The sequence below is a fragment of the Acipenser ruthenus genome, chromosome 4 (assembly GCF_902713425.1).
Source record: "Acipenser ruthenus chromosome 4, fAciRut3.2 maternal haplotype, whole genome shotgun sequence".
NCBI classification, from domain to species: Eukaryota; Metazoa; Chordata; class Actinopteri; order Acipenseriformes; family Acipenseridae; genus Acipenser; species Acipenser ruthenus.
The window spans coordinates 97842035-97859881 of NC_081192.1; the positions used below are offsets into that span (position 1 = coordinate 97842035).

Consider the following 17847-nt stretch of genomic DNA (forward strand, 5'->3'; position numbering starts at 1 on the left):
GTTTTCTTTTGAGAGGTGTTTTGTGATAGTTGTCTGCTTTCCATCTCATAATCAGATGTAAACACCATTAGCATTGTGAAAAGAATGAATAAGAGGACTAGCAGAGGACAAGTAGAGCTCTTTAGTGTTTAAAAAAGTGGTGGGGGGGGGGGTGTTGAAAAAAATGAAATGAAAAAATTCTATTAGTACTAATAATGGGAATATGGGTAATATTAAAGTATTAGTGTTAAATACTGTATGAAAACAGTTTTACTGTAGTAAGAAGAAATCGGGGTGTTTGTATGTTCTTCTAAACAGTGAGATCTAAATGCTCTAACTATATTCATCTTGCAAGTTTTTAGATCATTGAAACAGTGTTTAGTTCATTAGTTAGTGATACAGTTGGGTTTGTTACCGACAAAACCATCCCACCTCCAGAAGTTCAGCTTGGATTCCAACCCAGGATTTTCAAACAAAACAAACACTATATAACCTATTACACTTAACACACATTCATTTTGTAATGAAGTGTATACAGCGATGACCAAAAGTTTTGCATCACTCTATAGGATTGCCTAATTTTGCTTCAGAAAGACGAATGAAACCTGCTGAATAATGATAACATATTGAAATACATACTGCTTTGTAGTTTTCAATATACTTAACGAAAAACTGACAAAAACTGAAAAATGTGACATTTCAAAATCTAACATAAAATACTGTACTACTATTATAGCTTCCGGTAGACTTTTTCAATATCGTTTTGTAGTTTCTTTGATTACATGATATTAAATAAAATATCTAAATGATGTTAATATATGACTGGCGTTAAAGGGCATTATATTATTATTTATTTCTTAGCAGACACCCTTATCCAGGGCGACTTACAATTGTTAGAAGATATCACATTATTTTTACATACAATTACCCATTTATACAGTTGGGTTTTTTTACATGGAGCAATCTAGGTAAAGTACCTTGCTCAAGGGTACAACAGCAGTGTCCCCGACCAGGGATTGAACCCTCGACCCTCCGGTCAAGAGTCCAGAGCCCTAACCACTACTCCACACTGCTGCCCTATTACACTATTTGACCGATTAAAGGTTACTTAGATTATAATTTTATTTTATTAAATTTGGGATCAGGAAGATGTGGGAAGAACTTTAACACCATACTGGATACAACTAAATGCAGCAAAAATGTTTGAGTCAATAATACCAAATGACCAGGATTAGGCATTTCACGTAATGCCTGACTACTATGTTCACGCATTTTGCCAAATGCCTGATTTCACAACATGCCAGTAAATATAAATCTCAGCCCTAAAATTCTAGATGATGCAAAACTTTTGGCCATAGCTGTAGATCTGATCCATTCAAATAAAGAAGTAAAGCTTCATTACTCACAATGGTTGCAGAATGTGGTGGTGACCCCATTGATTTCATGGAGGCAATACTGGTCTGATGCATGTATCCAAATCCTGGAGATTGACCCCCTTGATGGTAGGCTCCAGGAAGCACAGGGGCTAAATAATATAAAAAAATAGAATTAAGCACAGAAAAATAATGTAGTACAAATAAACACAATCTCCCACAAAGCATTATCTGTCACTGATCACTGTTTTGAATTTCAAGATACTGTCAATCGCACCAGGAAGAATTCACCTCAGGTTCCAGGACTGTGAAGTTGGTCAGGATATAAAGACTCTTTTACAGTGCTTTGGTAGTAGGGGGAAAAAAGCACAAAAAAAGAAATACAACTGTTTAGTATCTCCAGGTGATGCGTTCCCTGCATCCACTAGGGGCAGTGTATTGCAGGGGGCAGTTTAAAGCTGAAGACATGTTTGAAATGCTTTTTGAGTCCACAGGGTTGCTTTGAACATCTGAATTTTAAAGTCACCAGGATGTACTGACAGAAACAGAAAACGGTATACAAAACGATACTGAGCAAGAATAATACATTATGTAAGATAATTGAGATTTCAGACCTGTACTCTTAAAGCAGGATTTTGTTAACTTTAGATTATATATTGGTGTCGATGGCGATGTTTTTGTTGCTTACAAAATTGCTGTGAAAAAGAAAACACACACACACACACACACACACACACTTATATTAATAAAAGAACATGGCATATATCCTGTATATCAGGGTTAGAGGAAGATTAAGATGAATATCATGCTTTTCAGTTCAGTTCCCCCGACTTTTTTGGAAATGTGAAGAAACCAACGGTTACTCCATGCAGACAGCAGCACATCAGATGACAGTCTAAACTCTTCTGCTTGTGTGTGAGTTATTTCGCCTACTGCTGCAGTGAAGTTACTGTAGGCGTGCACCAGTGACCCCAGTTGTACCTCCATCGTCAGATGTTCTGGTTGTGTTCACACTGTAGCAGGAAAGGCTGGGTTTTTTTTCTGATATCTCTGAGCTCTCATCACCCACACTCATCCCAACAGGACTTAGAGTCTGAGAAAGCTGTCTACTACAACGGCTTGCCTTCTCTAAAGCAATAGGAAGGAAAGTAATAAAGGAAATTAAAGCATAAACTAAAGAAAAGCAAACCATAGAAAAGTAAAAGAGAAAGCACGTTGTTCAGGAGAATCTATTTTTAATATCTGACTTTACTGCAATCTGTGTGGTCTGTCAAATATAATCATTTGGTAAAAGATATTTCTAAAAACTTTACTTTCAGTACCAATAACAATTGGAATTTTAAAAGACATCAGTTCTGCTGAAAGATTAAGATTAATCTGCTGATACAAACTGTTGCTCGAAGCAAAATGTATCCAACCAGAAATATATCGTTTTTTTCCACACCATTAACAGATTATACTTCTCCTAAAATATGCACTGCTGATTTATTTAAAAATACAAACAAGCAGAACATGGCAGAAACAAAACCTAAACACAACACCCAACAAAAAAGAAAAAAGAAGCAGCGAGAGGCAATACCAGAAAGCTTATGAAGGCTTCTAGACTGGATATTATCTTCAAGGGGGTCAATGTCAAAGATGGAGCCAGGGTCAGTACGCCACACTTTTAGGTCTTTCACAGAAAAAGAAAGGAATTTCACAGCAGAAAAAAAGAACACAAGCTATAGTTCAACGTTGTGCTCCAATAAAGCGATTCCACCCACAGCCTGCAATCCCAGTAGAGTGTGTGACGCTTGTGAATTCCACCTCCACTACAGCACTTATAGTACTATTATGCACAAAGGCAGCAGCATTTATTAAAGCATGCTGAAGTGTATCCCTTTGGTGTGTTTTATTCCCCTTAAATTTATTCTATATAACTGCATAATTAGAAATTATACTTTTAGTCAATGATGATATGGTCAATGACACTTCGGCAGTTTGTATTGTTGTTTCAATGGTAACAAGTTATTTTGGTATTTGTAGGAAAATGACAAATTACAGATTTACAGTACTGCCTTATTCCAACCTTACAGCAGATACACACAGAAGATTCACATGTTTAATATTATGGGGCCAGTGCTAAAATAAGAAAGAAAAGTACATGGCTCGTGTTTTCTATTTATTCAAGAACCTACCAACAATGATACCAGGTCTTCTGTCCATTTCTACAACATGTGGGTGAACCCCTTTATAAGCCGCTTCGCTGGAGACCTGGGTATTCCTCCTGACTCTCTCGAAATTGGGATCATCCACTACTGGGGTAAAGCCTTTGCCCCTTGTCTTCTCGAAATCTTCATGGTATCTGACCTGAAACCAAAAATACTTCAATGTTAGCATTTTGTAGGCTGGAAAACACATGAGTAATTCTTGCACTGATGGCTTCACAAAATAAATTGACACATTCCCATTCACTTTCATTATGGTGCTCATGCAAAAAACACACAGGCAGACCACACAATCACAAAGTGTCAAGGGTGCAATCCTGTTAATAGATTAGTGTAGGTGCAAAAAACTCCACACAAGAAAACGAGTTACATTTTATTTTATTTACATTGCATTTACAATCAAGTACATTTTAAAAGACACTTATTATAAGCTTTTAGTCACACTATGGAATGTAGCAGTGCTATATCCACGTGGTTCCCCACCAGCAGTAGAGTGCAGTCATGGGCAGGGAGGTTAGATGTGCTATCACTGGTCTGTGTTCCTTCATACTACCATAGAGATGTTGTTCTGGTTCTCTCGGACACGCCGCATTTCTGGGGTGTCGACAATCACACAAGGCTTGCCTTTCAGCTCCTTCAGGTCACTGTTGTACTTAACCTACATGATCACAAAGACAAGTAGAAAAAAGGGTGCTTAACAGGACTAAACCTTATGGCAGTCTCAGATCTTCATAACCCGTTTTTTTAAAACAGGCAGCTCCAATTGGGAACATATTTAGGGATAATGTTTAATTTGCAAGAACAAGGTTATTTTTATTATTTTTTGAAATGATTGAACATTTGCTTTGCAAATTTGAGTATTTCCTGTTTTGAAGTACAGTATGTCATATACTGGTAGTACTAGTAGTCTTGAAGCTTTGAAGAAAGGTTTGCCATACATATTTCATTCATTATGTGAACATAATTAAAGTAAAAAAAAAACAAAAAAAAAAGTAAAACAGCGATTTTGTAAGCTACATGATTGATGCCTTATTCCAGCAGTACCAGTAAATAGAAACAGTATTAATTTAAGACTTTATAGTAACTGTAGAAAGAGAAAACATGTAGTTAGAATTAACCCCTAGGCTCTCTTCACATAGAACATGACAGCTATCAATGATATTTATATTCTTCCTGCACAGATGAAGACTTGCCGAGCTGAGATTTGCTTGATTCCTCTTAACTCTCTCCATCTCAGGAGTCAGGCTCACAGTGGTTGCGGTTCCAGCCTGATCTTTATACTTCACCTGTACAGACACAGTCAATGGGATAAATTAACAAGGCACAGTGAATTACCAAAAAGTCAAGGCCAAATTCTTTCATTCTTCATTTGTGTTTTGTGAAATATAAAACTTAACATTTACACTCCTCCTACCAGAATGTCTAAAGTGTTAAATGACAAAATCAAATAGTAAAAAGGAGAAAAAAAAAGCATTTTAAAAAATGGAGAACAAAATGCCTGCCATAGCCGATATCTGCTGTTCACTTCAGCAGGGACAGCTGTAATGTGTGTCCGAATCTGCAAGAAGCGGTTTGCTGTAAATCAGGGCAGTTTATATTCTCTGGTTTGCCGATATGTGTCATTTCACCAAACGTACGGTTTATCTGGTGTGTGAGTAACTGCTAAAAACTTACAGGACCCTGTCTAATCCACCTTAAAATGTAACCTCAGTATGAACCAGATTTCAATCATGTTTTGTCTGCAACTAGGCCAAGCATGCCACACTGTGTTCTGAAGATTAGACAAACCCACACTCACTTACTGCTGTTATATTTGTTTACATAAATAAAAATGTCCTTGCATTCCTTGAATACTGTAGTTGACACTTCTTTTCTATTCACAAAATAAAAGTCCAAAGAACTCACTCTGTTAGTTACTAACTAACACCAGTGACTTGTAAGGATACTTTTGTCACGGTATAATGTATAAATTATTATAAAAACTATTCTTTGCAGTCATGGAGCCAGACTGTATTTTGGTGGTTGTGTGAACCGGCATTCTGTGTCCTGGGAGAGTTGCAAAAGTAGTCTCAAGGTCATTGTCTTGAGAAGGTGGTGATTGCTTGTCCTGGAGTGATTGTCATATCTTCAATGGTACCACACCCACCTTTGATTGTCCTTTGAAACAGTCTTATGTATCTCTGATCAGCACATTATTTGCCACGTCTCTCATTGTCACTGCTGCCCTCCACACAATGGTGCCACCCGTATTTCAAAGAGTCTGATTATATATATATATATATATATATATATATATATATATATATATATATATATATACATATATATATTGTAGCGATCCTGGTCCCCGCAGACAGGCACATCACACAGGGTGAGGCGATCCACACACAGGTGGAGGGTGGGCGCGAACCCAGGACCTCTCGCACTAAAGCATAGTGCCAATACCGCGGTACAAAAGAGCCGGCTCCTTTGCAAGGAGCGTATATCGGGCTTATGTCTTTGTGTGTGATTACGTCACCTACCAGCCCTGCTGCTGCCTTCCCCCGTGCACGCTACAATATATTATATATATATATATATATATATATATATATATATATATATATATATATGCCTGTATGTATCTATATGCTTGACTTACAACCAACATTCGAGTCCTGTGCTCTCCAGTAAAGTAACCTGCCAACTGACCTACAGGCGATCTTACCTGGTTAATCCTGGAATATACAATAACGTTTCTTTAAGTTTGAAAACATTTTGTGTCAGAACTTTTAGTTAGAAGAAGAAACTTACAGACTTTACAGATTCCAATTGACAAATGTTGGTCATTTGTGGGGGTGGACTCTCCTTGTCCACACAAAGGTTAAAAAAAGACAATAAATTATGTTCATTATTGCTGTCTGCTGGTTTTCATTCCAACTGAGCTCTCAATTACTTAACTAGACCCTTAACTGAACTGATAATTTTCTGAATTAGACCTTTTTAATTGTTTTCAGCTCTTAACAGTTGCATATTTCAAGTTAGCTATAACATTTTATAACTTGAACTCTAACTGTTTAAGAGCTGAAAACAATTAAAAATGTCAGTTCATTAAAGGGTCTAGTTAAGTAATTGTGAGTTCAGTTGGAATGAAAACCAGCAGACACAGTGGGTCCCCAGGACTAGGGTTGGGAACCACTGCTCTATGCTGTCACTGAAAAGTAAATGAAGAAATAAGTGTCACAGCATTTTTGGAGAAAGTTTCAGAGTAAAGATATGTAAATGGGTGTGTAACTTACACAAATAGAGCCTATCCATGGAACAGGAGAGAACAGATGCAGGAATCAACAGCTGCAAATTATGCATCCATTGTTGGCACAGTTAAGTACCTAGACTGTATCTGAACTTACCAAGAATAAGCAGCCAATTTCTCCTATATACTGTTTTTGCATACAGAACATACAAATCAACTGCACATAGAACCCAAAAACAGAGTATCATGATACTGTATATGTGGCCCACCACAGTAACTTTGAAATCACAGTCATAGGCTGAAGAAAATTCAGTGTTTGACTTGCATGCAGACAGACAGACAGACAGACAGACAGACAGACATGATTCTTCACACACATTACTGATGATCTTCTGATTCTCTTTCACTCTCTTTAACTCGGGAGGGTCCGGGATTGCTGTTGCTTGCCCAATGCTTTCTTTATATTTTACCTGCACAACAATTAGTGAAAGAAACAAAATTAATGTTTGGCCCCATCACAGTGACAATATGCAAAGTGCCCTGTTCACCGGACAAGAGCAATGTCAGTGCAAGAGCAGATTGGTTTGTGCTTGTGTACTAGTTGTCTTGGTTATATACTGGTTGTCTTGTGCTTCTGTCCAGAGGTCCCCCTCTGGTGACTGAGAGCTGCCCTTGAGAAAGAGGTGGCAGAGGAAAGGATGGAGGAGCAAAACAGGCACAGGCAGTGAAAATGGACTGAACTAGCGTTTAAATAGCAAGCTGTAGGTGAGGAGGCCTTGGTCCTGCACTCTGAACCATCCCCACGGTCACAATAAAAATATAACTGTAGGTACAAATATCTGTGACATACAAAAAGGTTTCTGAAAATATTCCCAGATTCTGATACTTATGGTAACTTCTAGTAAATAATGCTGTTTTTCAAGTTTTACAAACAATTGAATAAGCAGTTCTGTATATAAAACCCTGAAGTGTGACATAAAGCACGTACAGCATATGCACCCCCTGGGAGAGATAATATATTCCATAAAAGGGATTACTATAAACTGGCTCATGTGGCCTCTTCTGAAGCAAAAAACAAAGGCATATTTTCTAAGAGGATTAGTAGTTTCTAGCGAGTTTAATACCTTGAAAGTTATTTTATTTTCCTTCAAAGGACCAGTGGGCGTTTAAATCATTCTAGAAAACATTTTGTTTGTGAAAAAGAATCTGTATACCCCTTTAATGCTGATAACTCTGTTGAATAAAAACTATAGTTTACACTTTCAGCAAGGTAATATGGAAATATATAGGAACCTGATTGGGCTAAAGGCCAGAATTAAAAAAACAAAAACTGAAATCAAAAGTTGTGTACAGTGGCTGATGAACATAGCAGTACAAACTTGAAAGAGAATTTTCTGATTCATGAAAAAGCAGTAAAGTGTTTTGATTGATTTCTCGCAAGACGTAAAAATCTGCCAAATCATATCAAGTACTTCAAACGCAGTTTTGTAACCTAATGAACAGGATAGCTGATCTAAAGTGGTCCTTTCAGTTTCTCAGCTCAGTGCATTGGGTGTTTTTTGAACCAGACCATCAAACACACAATGTGAAGATTAAAGGCTGTTTCAAGCGTATCACAAGGTCAGTGTATTCCTTGTGGATAAGCACAGAAAACACAGAATTATACAACTGCTATTATGCGAGATGTTGAAGAATAGCTGCAGTAACATTTTGTTCTACACCGAATTCAAATTAAGGCAGTTTTAAATCGCTTCTATCCTAAGAACAAACAAAAGCAACATTTCTCAAAATACTGTTTACTAAATGGGCTTCATCATAATAAAAGCATTGCCAACTATATGAAGCACACTAAAATACAGTAATGAATAAGCATAGGGGAAGGTCGGTATAGAAAAGTATGCAAAAGTGAGGCAAACAGGGAAGCTTGGACTGCACATGATAAGCAACTAGTAAAGAAAGTGTTTCATATTTTAATGATATGGTTTCAAATGTTCTAATAGTGCACTGTGTGTGACCACTTACCATACTAATATTCTGCTGATTTTTCTTTACTCTGTCCATCTCAGGAGTTTCTCTCACTGGTATTCCAGTTCCAACTCCCTCCTTGTAGAACACCTTTAAAAGTCAGGACAGTTACGTTAGGTGTATCTACAAAAGCGAAACATCAGTGCTTTCAAGTATGACATGTTTGATTGTTATCAATAAGCTTGCATTCAAGGGGATTGTGGACCTGTTATAAGTACAATATCAGGTAAAGACCAATTTAAAAAGACCAGACTCAAGTGACACAAAGCTGTAAATATGACATCACAAACATTAACAGTTTTCTGCAAAGACTGCCTATTATATTTCATATAATAAAACAACACAATTAACAGTCACATTTTCCACAGAGCGCTTGAACATACCACACATAGCTCTTCTCTCCCAATCAATAAGCCACCATTTATTTTCCTCATGTAATAATATAATGATCTGATAGATGGCTGATAGTAGGGGCTCTGGCAGATTCTTCTATACCCAAAACATATACAATTGACTGATGGTTTCAAGAGGACCCTCTCAAGTGCTCTCTTTAGACAATTTTGGAGACTTCACTGCAGATTTTCATCTGAGTTCTGTTCATTGTAATATAAATTGTATGTTTATTAAATGATTAATGCATAAACTATGACAACTATTTAGTAATAATTTATCAACCACACTTTAATAGCAAACTTTGACATCCACAAATGATTTCCAGTATATTAGCTACAAAGGACACACTTGCTCTAACACATATGCTGGCAGATTGCAAGGAAGCCCCTCTGCTTTGTACCCAGAAACAGTTTCCTAAGTATAAACATGCTCAGTCTGAAACAGGAAGAAGCTCATTGTTGAAAAAAAAAATCCATTTTCAGATTTATCATGCAGCGTAAGATGAAAGGATCACTTACATTGCTAATCCTTTTAGAGTTTTCTTTGGCAAGGATAATCTCTGGAGTGTCTGCTACAGAAGACACCGTGCCTTTAAGTAATTTTGAATCCGCTGTGTACTGGAACTACAAACACATTTGTTACAAAAGTACTGAACAGACTTGACAGTTAATAAGTAGTACAAATGCAATACCACTTTAACGCAAACTGTGGCGTTATTAAAGATCTTAATGAACACCTGCCATCAAATGAAATATTTAATCCCTGTGAAGTTCCTCCAAGAAGATCTCATTCATGTTTTATAAAAGCATGCGGTTCTGTAAAATTATATATGCTTACGATTGTAAGTCGCCATGGATAAGGGCGTCTGCTAAGAAATAAATAATAATAATAATAATAATATATATACACTACCAGTCAAAAGTTTTAGAACACCCCCATTTTTCCAGTTTTTATTGAAATTTAAGCAGTTCAAGTCCAGTGAATAACTTGAAATGGTACAAAGGTAAACGGTAAACTGCCAGAGGTTAAAAAAAAAAGTTTAGGTTACCAAAAACTGAAAAATAATGTACATTTTAGAGTTATACAAAAAGGCCTTTTTCAGGGAACAAGTAATGGGTTAACAACGTACAGTTGTTCTGCAGCAATGGTAGTAAATTAAGCCTTGAAAGTTGATGCTAACAATTCCTACAGGTGTCCCAACTTTTGTTGATTACTTACAAACCCTCTGTCTGTATAAAAGCAGTGTTGGAACAGACTGTGTTACTACACCCTCTTAAGCATTATTTGGACAGTATTGTACTGCAGGAAGTAGTATATTGCTCTCATAATGGCGAGAAAAAGGCAATTAACAAAGGAAGACAGACAGACCATTATAACCCTTAAAAGTGTAGGTCTTTCCTTTAGAGAAATTGCAAAGAAAGCCAAGGTGTCAGTGAGTACAGTTTCCTACACCATCAAAAGGCACTTGGAAACTGGAGGAAACTCTGACAGGAAGAGGTCTGGCAGACCCAAAGCCACAACAGAATCAGAAGACAAGTTTCTGAGAGTCAACTGCTTGCGTGATAGGCGGCTCACAGGACAACAGCTTCAAGCACAGCTTAACACTGGTCGAAGTAAGCAAGTCTCAGTTTCAACTGTGAAGAGAAGACTTCGAGCTGCAGGTTTGACAGGTCGAGTGGCAGTAAGAAAGCCATTGCTAAGATGGCAAAATAAGAAAAAGAGGCTTGCCTGGGCCATGAAGCACCGCCAGTGGACTACTGAAGACTGGAAGAAGGTCTTATGGACCGATTAATCAAAATTTGAAATCTTCGGTTCATCACGCAGGGTTTTTGTATGCCGTCGAGTAGGCGAAAGGATGGTTCCTCGGTGTGTGACACCAACTGTCAAACATGGAGGAGGAAGTGTGATGGTCTGGGGCTCTTTTGCTGGATCCAGAGTCAGCGACTTGCACAGAGTGAGTGGCACCCTGAACCAAAACTGCTACCACAGCATTTTGCAGCGCCATGCAATACCCTCTGGTATACACCTAGTTGGTCAGGGGTTCATCCTACAGCAAGATAATGACCCAAAAGGTGTTCTAAAACTTTTGACCGGTAGTATATATATATATATTTACAAAGCATTCTGACAGTTTGTACAGTTCATCTACTCACCGAGCTGATGTTTTTCTGGGAGTTCTTTACTCTTTGCATATCTACAGTGTCTGCTACAGAAGCAAATGAACACTTCATCTTGTCTGCCTCATCTCTGTACTTTTTCTGGGGAGAAAGAATAGTTAAAAGTTAACAGCTCTTCATTTATTTTACTGGCTGAAAACGCTCTAATTGTCACTGCATATTACCTGGCTGTATATGTCCTTCACGTGCGCAGCATGCAACATCTCAGGTGTGTCTGTAACAGTACCATATGTATTTTGTCTCAGCTCTGACATCTGCTTATACGATACCTAAATATAAAAAGGACACATTGTTTGGCTTACTTACTGTACAATTATACACAATATCCTTACTGAAATAAGATATAAGAAATTCATGCTAACCAATAAATTGAACAATGGCGATCCAAGTACTGGCACTGTTTAGAATTTAAATATAGATCCTATTTTGTATTAAGGATTTTAAAAACAAACATTTACTTTAACTTTTCTCTTTGTATTTAAGACCAAATGTTGGTGACAGGCCAAATCCTAAGAAAACGGTTATTGTGCCTGCGACAAACAAGTCAAATGAAACTATATTAGAGATCAGTCGGAAACGCTAGCATTTGATTTTGTAGAATATTTACAAAACTAGGAAACAACTGAGTCTGTTGAACAATGAAAACACAGTTTCCTCTGACCTGGCTGGTGATCTCGGTGGCTCTTGTTGCTCTCTCTATTTCAAGAATACCTGTGCTGAGCTGTATTCCTTTCCCTTTTATTTCATTTTCAAGATCCTTCCTGTATTCCTTCTGTAACAGCAACATTCAACTCCCATTAGTTTTTGTTATGTTAACAACTTTTCTGGTCTTGCTTGATGTATAAAACAAAGGTAATATAATGCTGTTTTAGTAGACAGATATAATGAAAATGGAAAATATGTGTTAACTTGTAGCAAAAGCTGTAGTAGCAGAAGTAGATTAATGGCATTATTATCAGACAGGTGTAAATGGGGTTAAAGTGCTGCTATCTGTTCTTTGGATAGAATAAGACACTCAGGAAACAAGCTTAAAAATCTGCTTTTAAATTCTTGCTGTGTAAAGCTGGGTCATTAGTCTTAAGCCTTGGATGCACAAATTAGTAGAATTATGTCAAAAATAAACATTACTGTACCTTTAAACATATACATTGTAGCTGATAAATGCCTTGCCAGGTTTTCATCTAAATCAGTGGTTCCCAATGTTTTCCAAAGTTATGGGGTCGTTCATTTTAGAAAATGATATGTGGCATTATACAGCAATAGGTTAAAAAAAGCTCTTGGTTTGCTTGATTTACTTTCAGGTAGTCTGTTACTGTTTCACTTCCTAGGTCATTTCACCACAGTGTATTTTGGGCCAAAGGCTGGCTGCAAAGCATGTCGGTCAATAGGGGGAAGCAGCTGACTGGTGAACCACAGGAAAGAAGGCACTGATGGGGGTCAGGGGCCATTTTGTTTACCAGATGTTTTAAAATGAAAATAGTTCAACATTCCTTTGAAAGCAGCACATTTGAGACTGTCGCACCAAAACAAAGTGCATGACAGATAAGAATAATTTAGTTCCCTACAACCAGCAAATTGTTTCGGAATGCAGTAGATTCTGTTGCATTCTTTTAAGGATATCTCAGAGACCATGGACTACAAATTGGGAACCTCTGATCTGTCCCTACTCTGGAAGAGGGATCGAGCATTGCTTATTCAACCAGCATGCTAAGCTGTTAGGTCAGCATCTGTAAAGGATTTTAACACACCTCGCTAGCCATGTGTGATGCCTTCTTAGCTCTTTGGATATCAGGAATGTCAGCACTGAGTTCCATTCCTTTTCCCTTTATTTCATTTTCAAGGTCCTTCCTGTATTCCTTCTGTAAATTACCAATTGGTTTGTTTTTATGAAGAGGTTCACACCATTCACACAGTAGGCAGTGCTATGTGTTCACTTTTTTGCACTGGCAATGTAAAGAGCATACCTCGTTTAATATCCAAGCTGCATTCTTCACTCTGATTAAGTCTGGAGTGTCTTCCAACAGCGTTAGGCCTTTTCCTTTAATACCTTCTTCAAGGTCCTTCCTGTATTCTTTCTACAAGAGCCACAGTAAGAAAAGATGATTCGTGGTCATTCATCCTTTATACTCTGTAGGATTTCATAGATTACCAAGGTAGCATGAGTATGTCAGAATTTTAAATTTGATTTTGCTCTTCGATTTGCCTGTTTCTTATCAATTCTTTCGCTATTCTTTCCTGAGCTTTTATGGCACATAGATGCAACATTTTCAAAGAGGAACCTTGAGACAAGAACTTACAGTCCAGTATAAAAAATAAGTCATCAACAATAACTAGAAACTAAGAATATCATTACAGTATGCACCACATGATATCCACTGTACTTTATATCAATTAAAAAAATAAAAAATAAACCTGACTCCTTTGAAATTGTTAATGTCATGCTTTCACTGGTATTGGCCACATGAGGGAGACATCACACAACGTAACAATTTAAATGCGATTCACACATCTCCAAAAGATTTCTTCCCCCATAATGGACCCACAGTATTTCAGTTGTGTAATTGATCAACAATAAAAATAGATATCCTCACCAATATCACCCCAATATGAGCTATATGTATTTATTTTTATTGAAAAAGACATTGTTCCAGTTATGTTTATAATTTGGATGCGTAAACACACTACATATTTGTAGAATATAGCGTAACACTAAATTAGACAGTTTAACTCCTCAACATATTTCAAAAGCAAATAGGCTGATAATGCCAATAAATTCTTACTGTCTATTAAAAACGCCCATTTAATCATATATTTTCCATGTGTTCAACAGACCGCTTTTCAATATTACACTTTGGTCCTTTGGTCCTACATGGAGCTTTGATCTATGTAGTAAATTACTGGATTGTCTGACACATAGACTGCAGCATCTTCTTTGATGTGGTCACATCAAGACAGGCAATTAAGATCCTTCCAAACTATTTAAAAGTTTAAGGGTGAAAATGAATGATCTACTTATTATGTCGATCTAAACCAGTGCACTCCCCAGGGGCCAGTTACATCATAACTTTGTAAGATGACTTTTAAAGCTCTTTCCTTTTTTTAGAATAGATTTTTGTTATGTCAGCAATAGTAAACCTGTTATTTAGGCTTCAAACGTGCTCCTCAAAATAATACAGACCATATTCACTTGTCCCATGCTTCATTTTACAGCAAGACACAGGCTAAGTGGGATTTATGCAAGCAGGGCTTCCAGCTTCATTTGCAATGCTTTTGTGAGACTGGCTGCAAATACCAGTCGTTTTCTATTCAAGTTGATAGACATGTCTAGAACTGCTGTAAAACCTGGCAGCTGTAATGTGAAACTCTTATGGCAGACCCCAGGTGCAATAAAAGACCCCCCACCACCACTCCCAAACTGATTTTCCACATTTGCATCCATTACAATAATTTTACACTTCTGTTCTATCAGCTATTAAAAGGAACAGCAAAAGCAGTTTAATTTTTCTCTCTGTTTTATAACTACTTATTGTGAAAGGCAAAAACACTTCTATTTCTTATCTGGTGTTAAACTTTGATTTATTCAGAGCTATGTTAGTTAGTTTAGTTATACACTGTACATTGAAATGAATAGACTCCAGATATGCTATAATGATGCCACTCAAAACAGCAGACCAGTAAACTGATCTAATATACTGTTTGTATATCTATGTCATTTTTTTCAGCATTAGACACTGAAACTGTTTAATATGTTATTTTAGTGTTGTCCTTCAGCAAAGTTACTTACCTTACAATTCAATTTTAATTATGGAGTCTTATCCTTATTGGCGGATTTAGTAAGTATAGCTGTGTGCAGTAATTTATTGCTATCACTGCATAACATACAAAAAAACATAATTTATCTGTATCACAGTTGTTTGCCTTGTCGCCTACCAGAATATAGAAAGTCAGTCCCTGTGTATAGTTACATACTGATTTTATTCTGTGCAATTAAAAAAAAGTCCTCTAACATCCCAGGTTCAATACAGCCTATTCATAATGTTTTAAATGATGTTTTATATAAAAGTAACATAAAACTGTTCTGGGCTGTTATTGATTTCTTTAAACGCAATACATGAACAGTTTCATAATGATCACATTTTATTTTAATAAATTATTAATATAACGCACTATACAGAATTAACTGATAGATGCTATATGTTTTATGTGATAAGATTTGGTTGAACTCAAGCACAGTGCAGTAGCTCTAAATAAATACTAATAGCCACCAGCGTGAGAAGATACAGGATCACCTACTGTAAACATGTACACATTGGGTAAATTGTCACCAAAATATACCCACACATTCACTTTTGATTGGCTCTTATTGTGATATTAACCTAATTTCTGTAATTATGTCATTGTTTCAACTGAAATGAAATCAGATGGGCACATAAGAATGCAATAATGGCATGCAAAGTGGTTGTTATCTGCAGCTGTTGGCGAATCTCAAGGCCAATATGCAATTTTAACACATTTGGAAAGCTAGAAAACACTAATCCACTGAACTTGTAGTGTATTTTGGAAGCTGTGATTTAACTACTTGTTATCATGTTTGGAAAAGCTGCTGTGTGTGTATTAAAGTAGGCATTCATTGGCATTGTAAAAACAGCTTTTTAACTACTCAGACCATGTAACAGAGCTGTTTTATTTGAATGTAATTTGATGCTTCATGTACTTGTGTGTTTTCTTTCACATGCTGTGTGGATTATTAGACATTTGGCAACAATATGAGACCAAAGCTTTCCAGATTTATTTGCCATTAAATTGAAATACAGTCTACTCGTGTTTTTCAAATATTTATAAAAAAGAAAATACATTTTTGAAGTTTTAAACAAACACCTTATATCGTTTTTTTTTTAAAGTACAAAAAAGCCAAGATAACTATGATAAACGATAACTAAAGGATCCTGGCACTTCGTGCCAACTTTTAGTAATAAATATTGCACACAGTAATCATAATTTTTGTTATTTGGTACTTTTTAAAAGCCACCCTGGGACAGCAGCACCATAGTTTATATATTACCCTAAAGACAACTGTGTATTACCACTGTGATAGCTGCTACCAGGTTCCAATCAAATCCAATCACATATGAATTTATATTGTATCTAATCAATAAGGCAGTGATCTTGTCAGTAGTGTCGGGATGCAATAGTGAAAACGGACTCCCACCTCCTTAAATTCCCCATGCATGAGATTACAATTAAAGTAAGGGATGCTTTTTCACTACTGTACCACAGCACTGCTGATAAGATAGTAGGTATACTGTGAAATAAATTCCTTCATAAACTCAAAAAATATATGCTTTTTTACCTCATTATATTGGGTTTTACGCCAGGCAGAATCTTTTTTTTAGGTATTCATTTCTTAATTTCCTATTAAGGAACAAATCCTTTAACTACTCTTAATGGGGGCCACTGTCGCTCCATGCTGATCACCAACCTTCAAAACTGTGTAAAACTGTAAGAATACCCCAGTCCCAGACATTAGAATTGGAGTTCAGAATTTAATACAGTTAAGAAAACCACTATAACCCTAGTTTAGTGCAGCTCTGAGTCAAACCCTTAGGAAGGTAAGTTTACTGATGGTCACCCTGGTGAATAAGAATAAAAAAGCTGAAACCTCATTAAGAAGGCTGGTAGCGTGCCTGGCGTGTAAATAGCCTGGAGTCATCTCTAAATCCACAGCTGCCTTTCCTTTGATTCCTTCTTCATATTCTTTTCTGTATTCTTTCTGTGGGGTAACACAAATCAAACTCAGAATTCAAATAGGTTATTCAAGGTTTCCTGTCATCAGCATCTACATATCAGAAGACTTTTGTACCAAACAAAATCCATTTTTAAAAAATGACACTGGAGTAATTGCATTAAAATAAAAAAAAAACCTACATTTTACTGTAACAGTGCTTTTGCCTCAGTTTTCTTAGGCAGTCAAACAGCACATTCACTCTAAAGTGTTATGAGCACTGTCTTGTTAAATTAACAACCCTCATTTTGAATGAATACATTTTAATGGTTTTAAGAGTTATATTGACACTTAACATTTCTTTGTGTAACTGAAGATCATTTGCATTTCTTTAATTCAGCTTGTTGAGTCCTATTTCTGAATGGGGATCTAGTATTATTCAATAGTTTTTATAATCGTTTTTATAACAAACAATCCATGTTTAGAAAAATATAACCTATGCAAGCTTGAATACACAGGTTATAATGGAAAATGCCAAGTTCATTAATAATAATAGTTGCTTCATAACTCTGGCATTAGAAAAAGGTATTTTAGAACCTGCCAAATCAACAGAAACCAAAAAAAGAAAAAAGAAAACACAAGTTTTACAACAACGCAGACCTTCAGTCACTGATAATGAAATTGATCTTTTCCACATAACATTATGGGCCCTGCAGGGAATCAGAATGGCTACTTCATA

At 36.5% G+C, this 17847-nt stretch overlaps 1 protein-coding gene across 9 annotated transcripts in view; it reads right to left on the bottom strand.

Annotated features, from left to right (window-relative positions):
- The window catches only part of LOC117399528 (LIM zinc-binding domain-containing Nebulette-like), a 94030-nt gene that overhangs the window by 2773 nt on the left and 73410 nt on the right, over positions 1–17847 (bottom strand). For 4 of the 9 annotated variants that reach the window (XM_033998780.3, XM_033998779.3, XM_033998777.3 and 1 more), the window contains 15 exons: positions 17046–17156; positions 13351–13461; positions 13135–13245; positions 12048–12158; positions 11551–11655; positions 11363–11467; positions 9728–9832; positions 8814–8906; positions 7169–7261; positions 4753–4845; positions 4113–4217; positions 3530–3701; positions 2932–3024; positions 2334–2480; positions 1386–1504 (listed from right to left, as the gene is read on the bottom strand). In XM_033998780.3, the coding sequence (XP_033854671.3) occupies positions 1386–1504; positions 2334–2480; positions 2932–3024; positions 3530–3701; positions 4113–4217; positions 4753–4845; positions 7169–7261; positions 8814–8906; positions 9728–9832; positions 11363–11467; positions 11551–11655; positions 12048–12158; positions 13135–13245; positions 13351–13461; positions 17046–17156 (1674 nt within the window). Of the gene's footprint in view, positions 1–1385; positions 1505–2333; positions 2481–2931; positions 3025–3529; positions 3702–4042; positions 4218–4752; positions 4846–7168; positions 7262–8813; positions 8907–9727; positions 9833–11362; positions 11468–11550; positions 11656–12047; positions 12159–13134; positions 13246–13350; positions 13462–17045; positions 17157–17847 lie in introns of those variants that run through there. The other 5 variants (XM_033998778.3, XM_033998782.3, XR_004544099.3 and 2 more) reach the window with 5 other exon arrangements.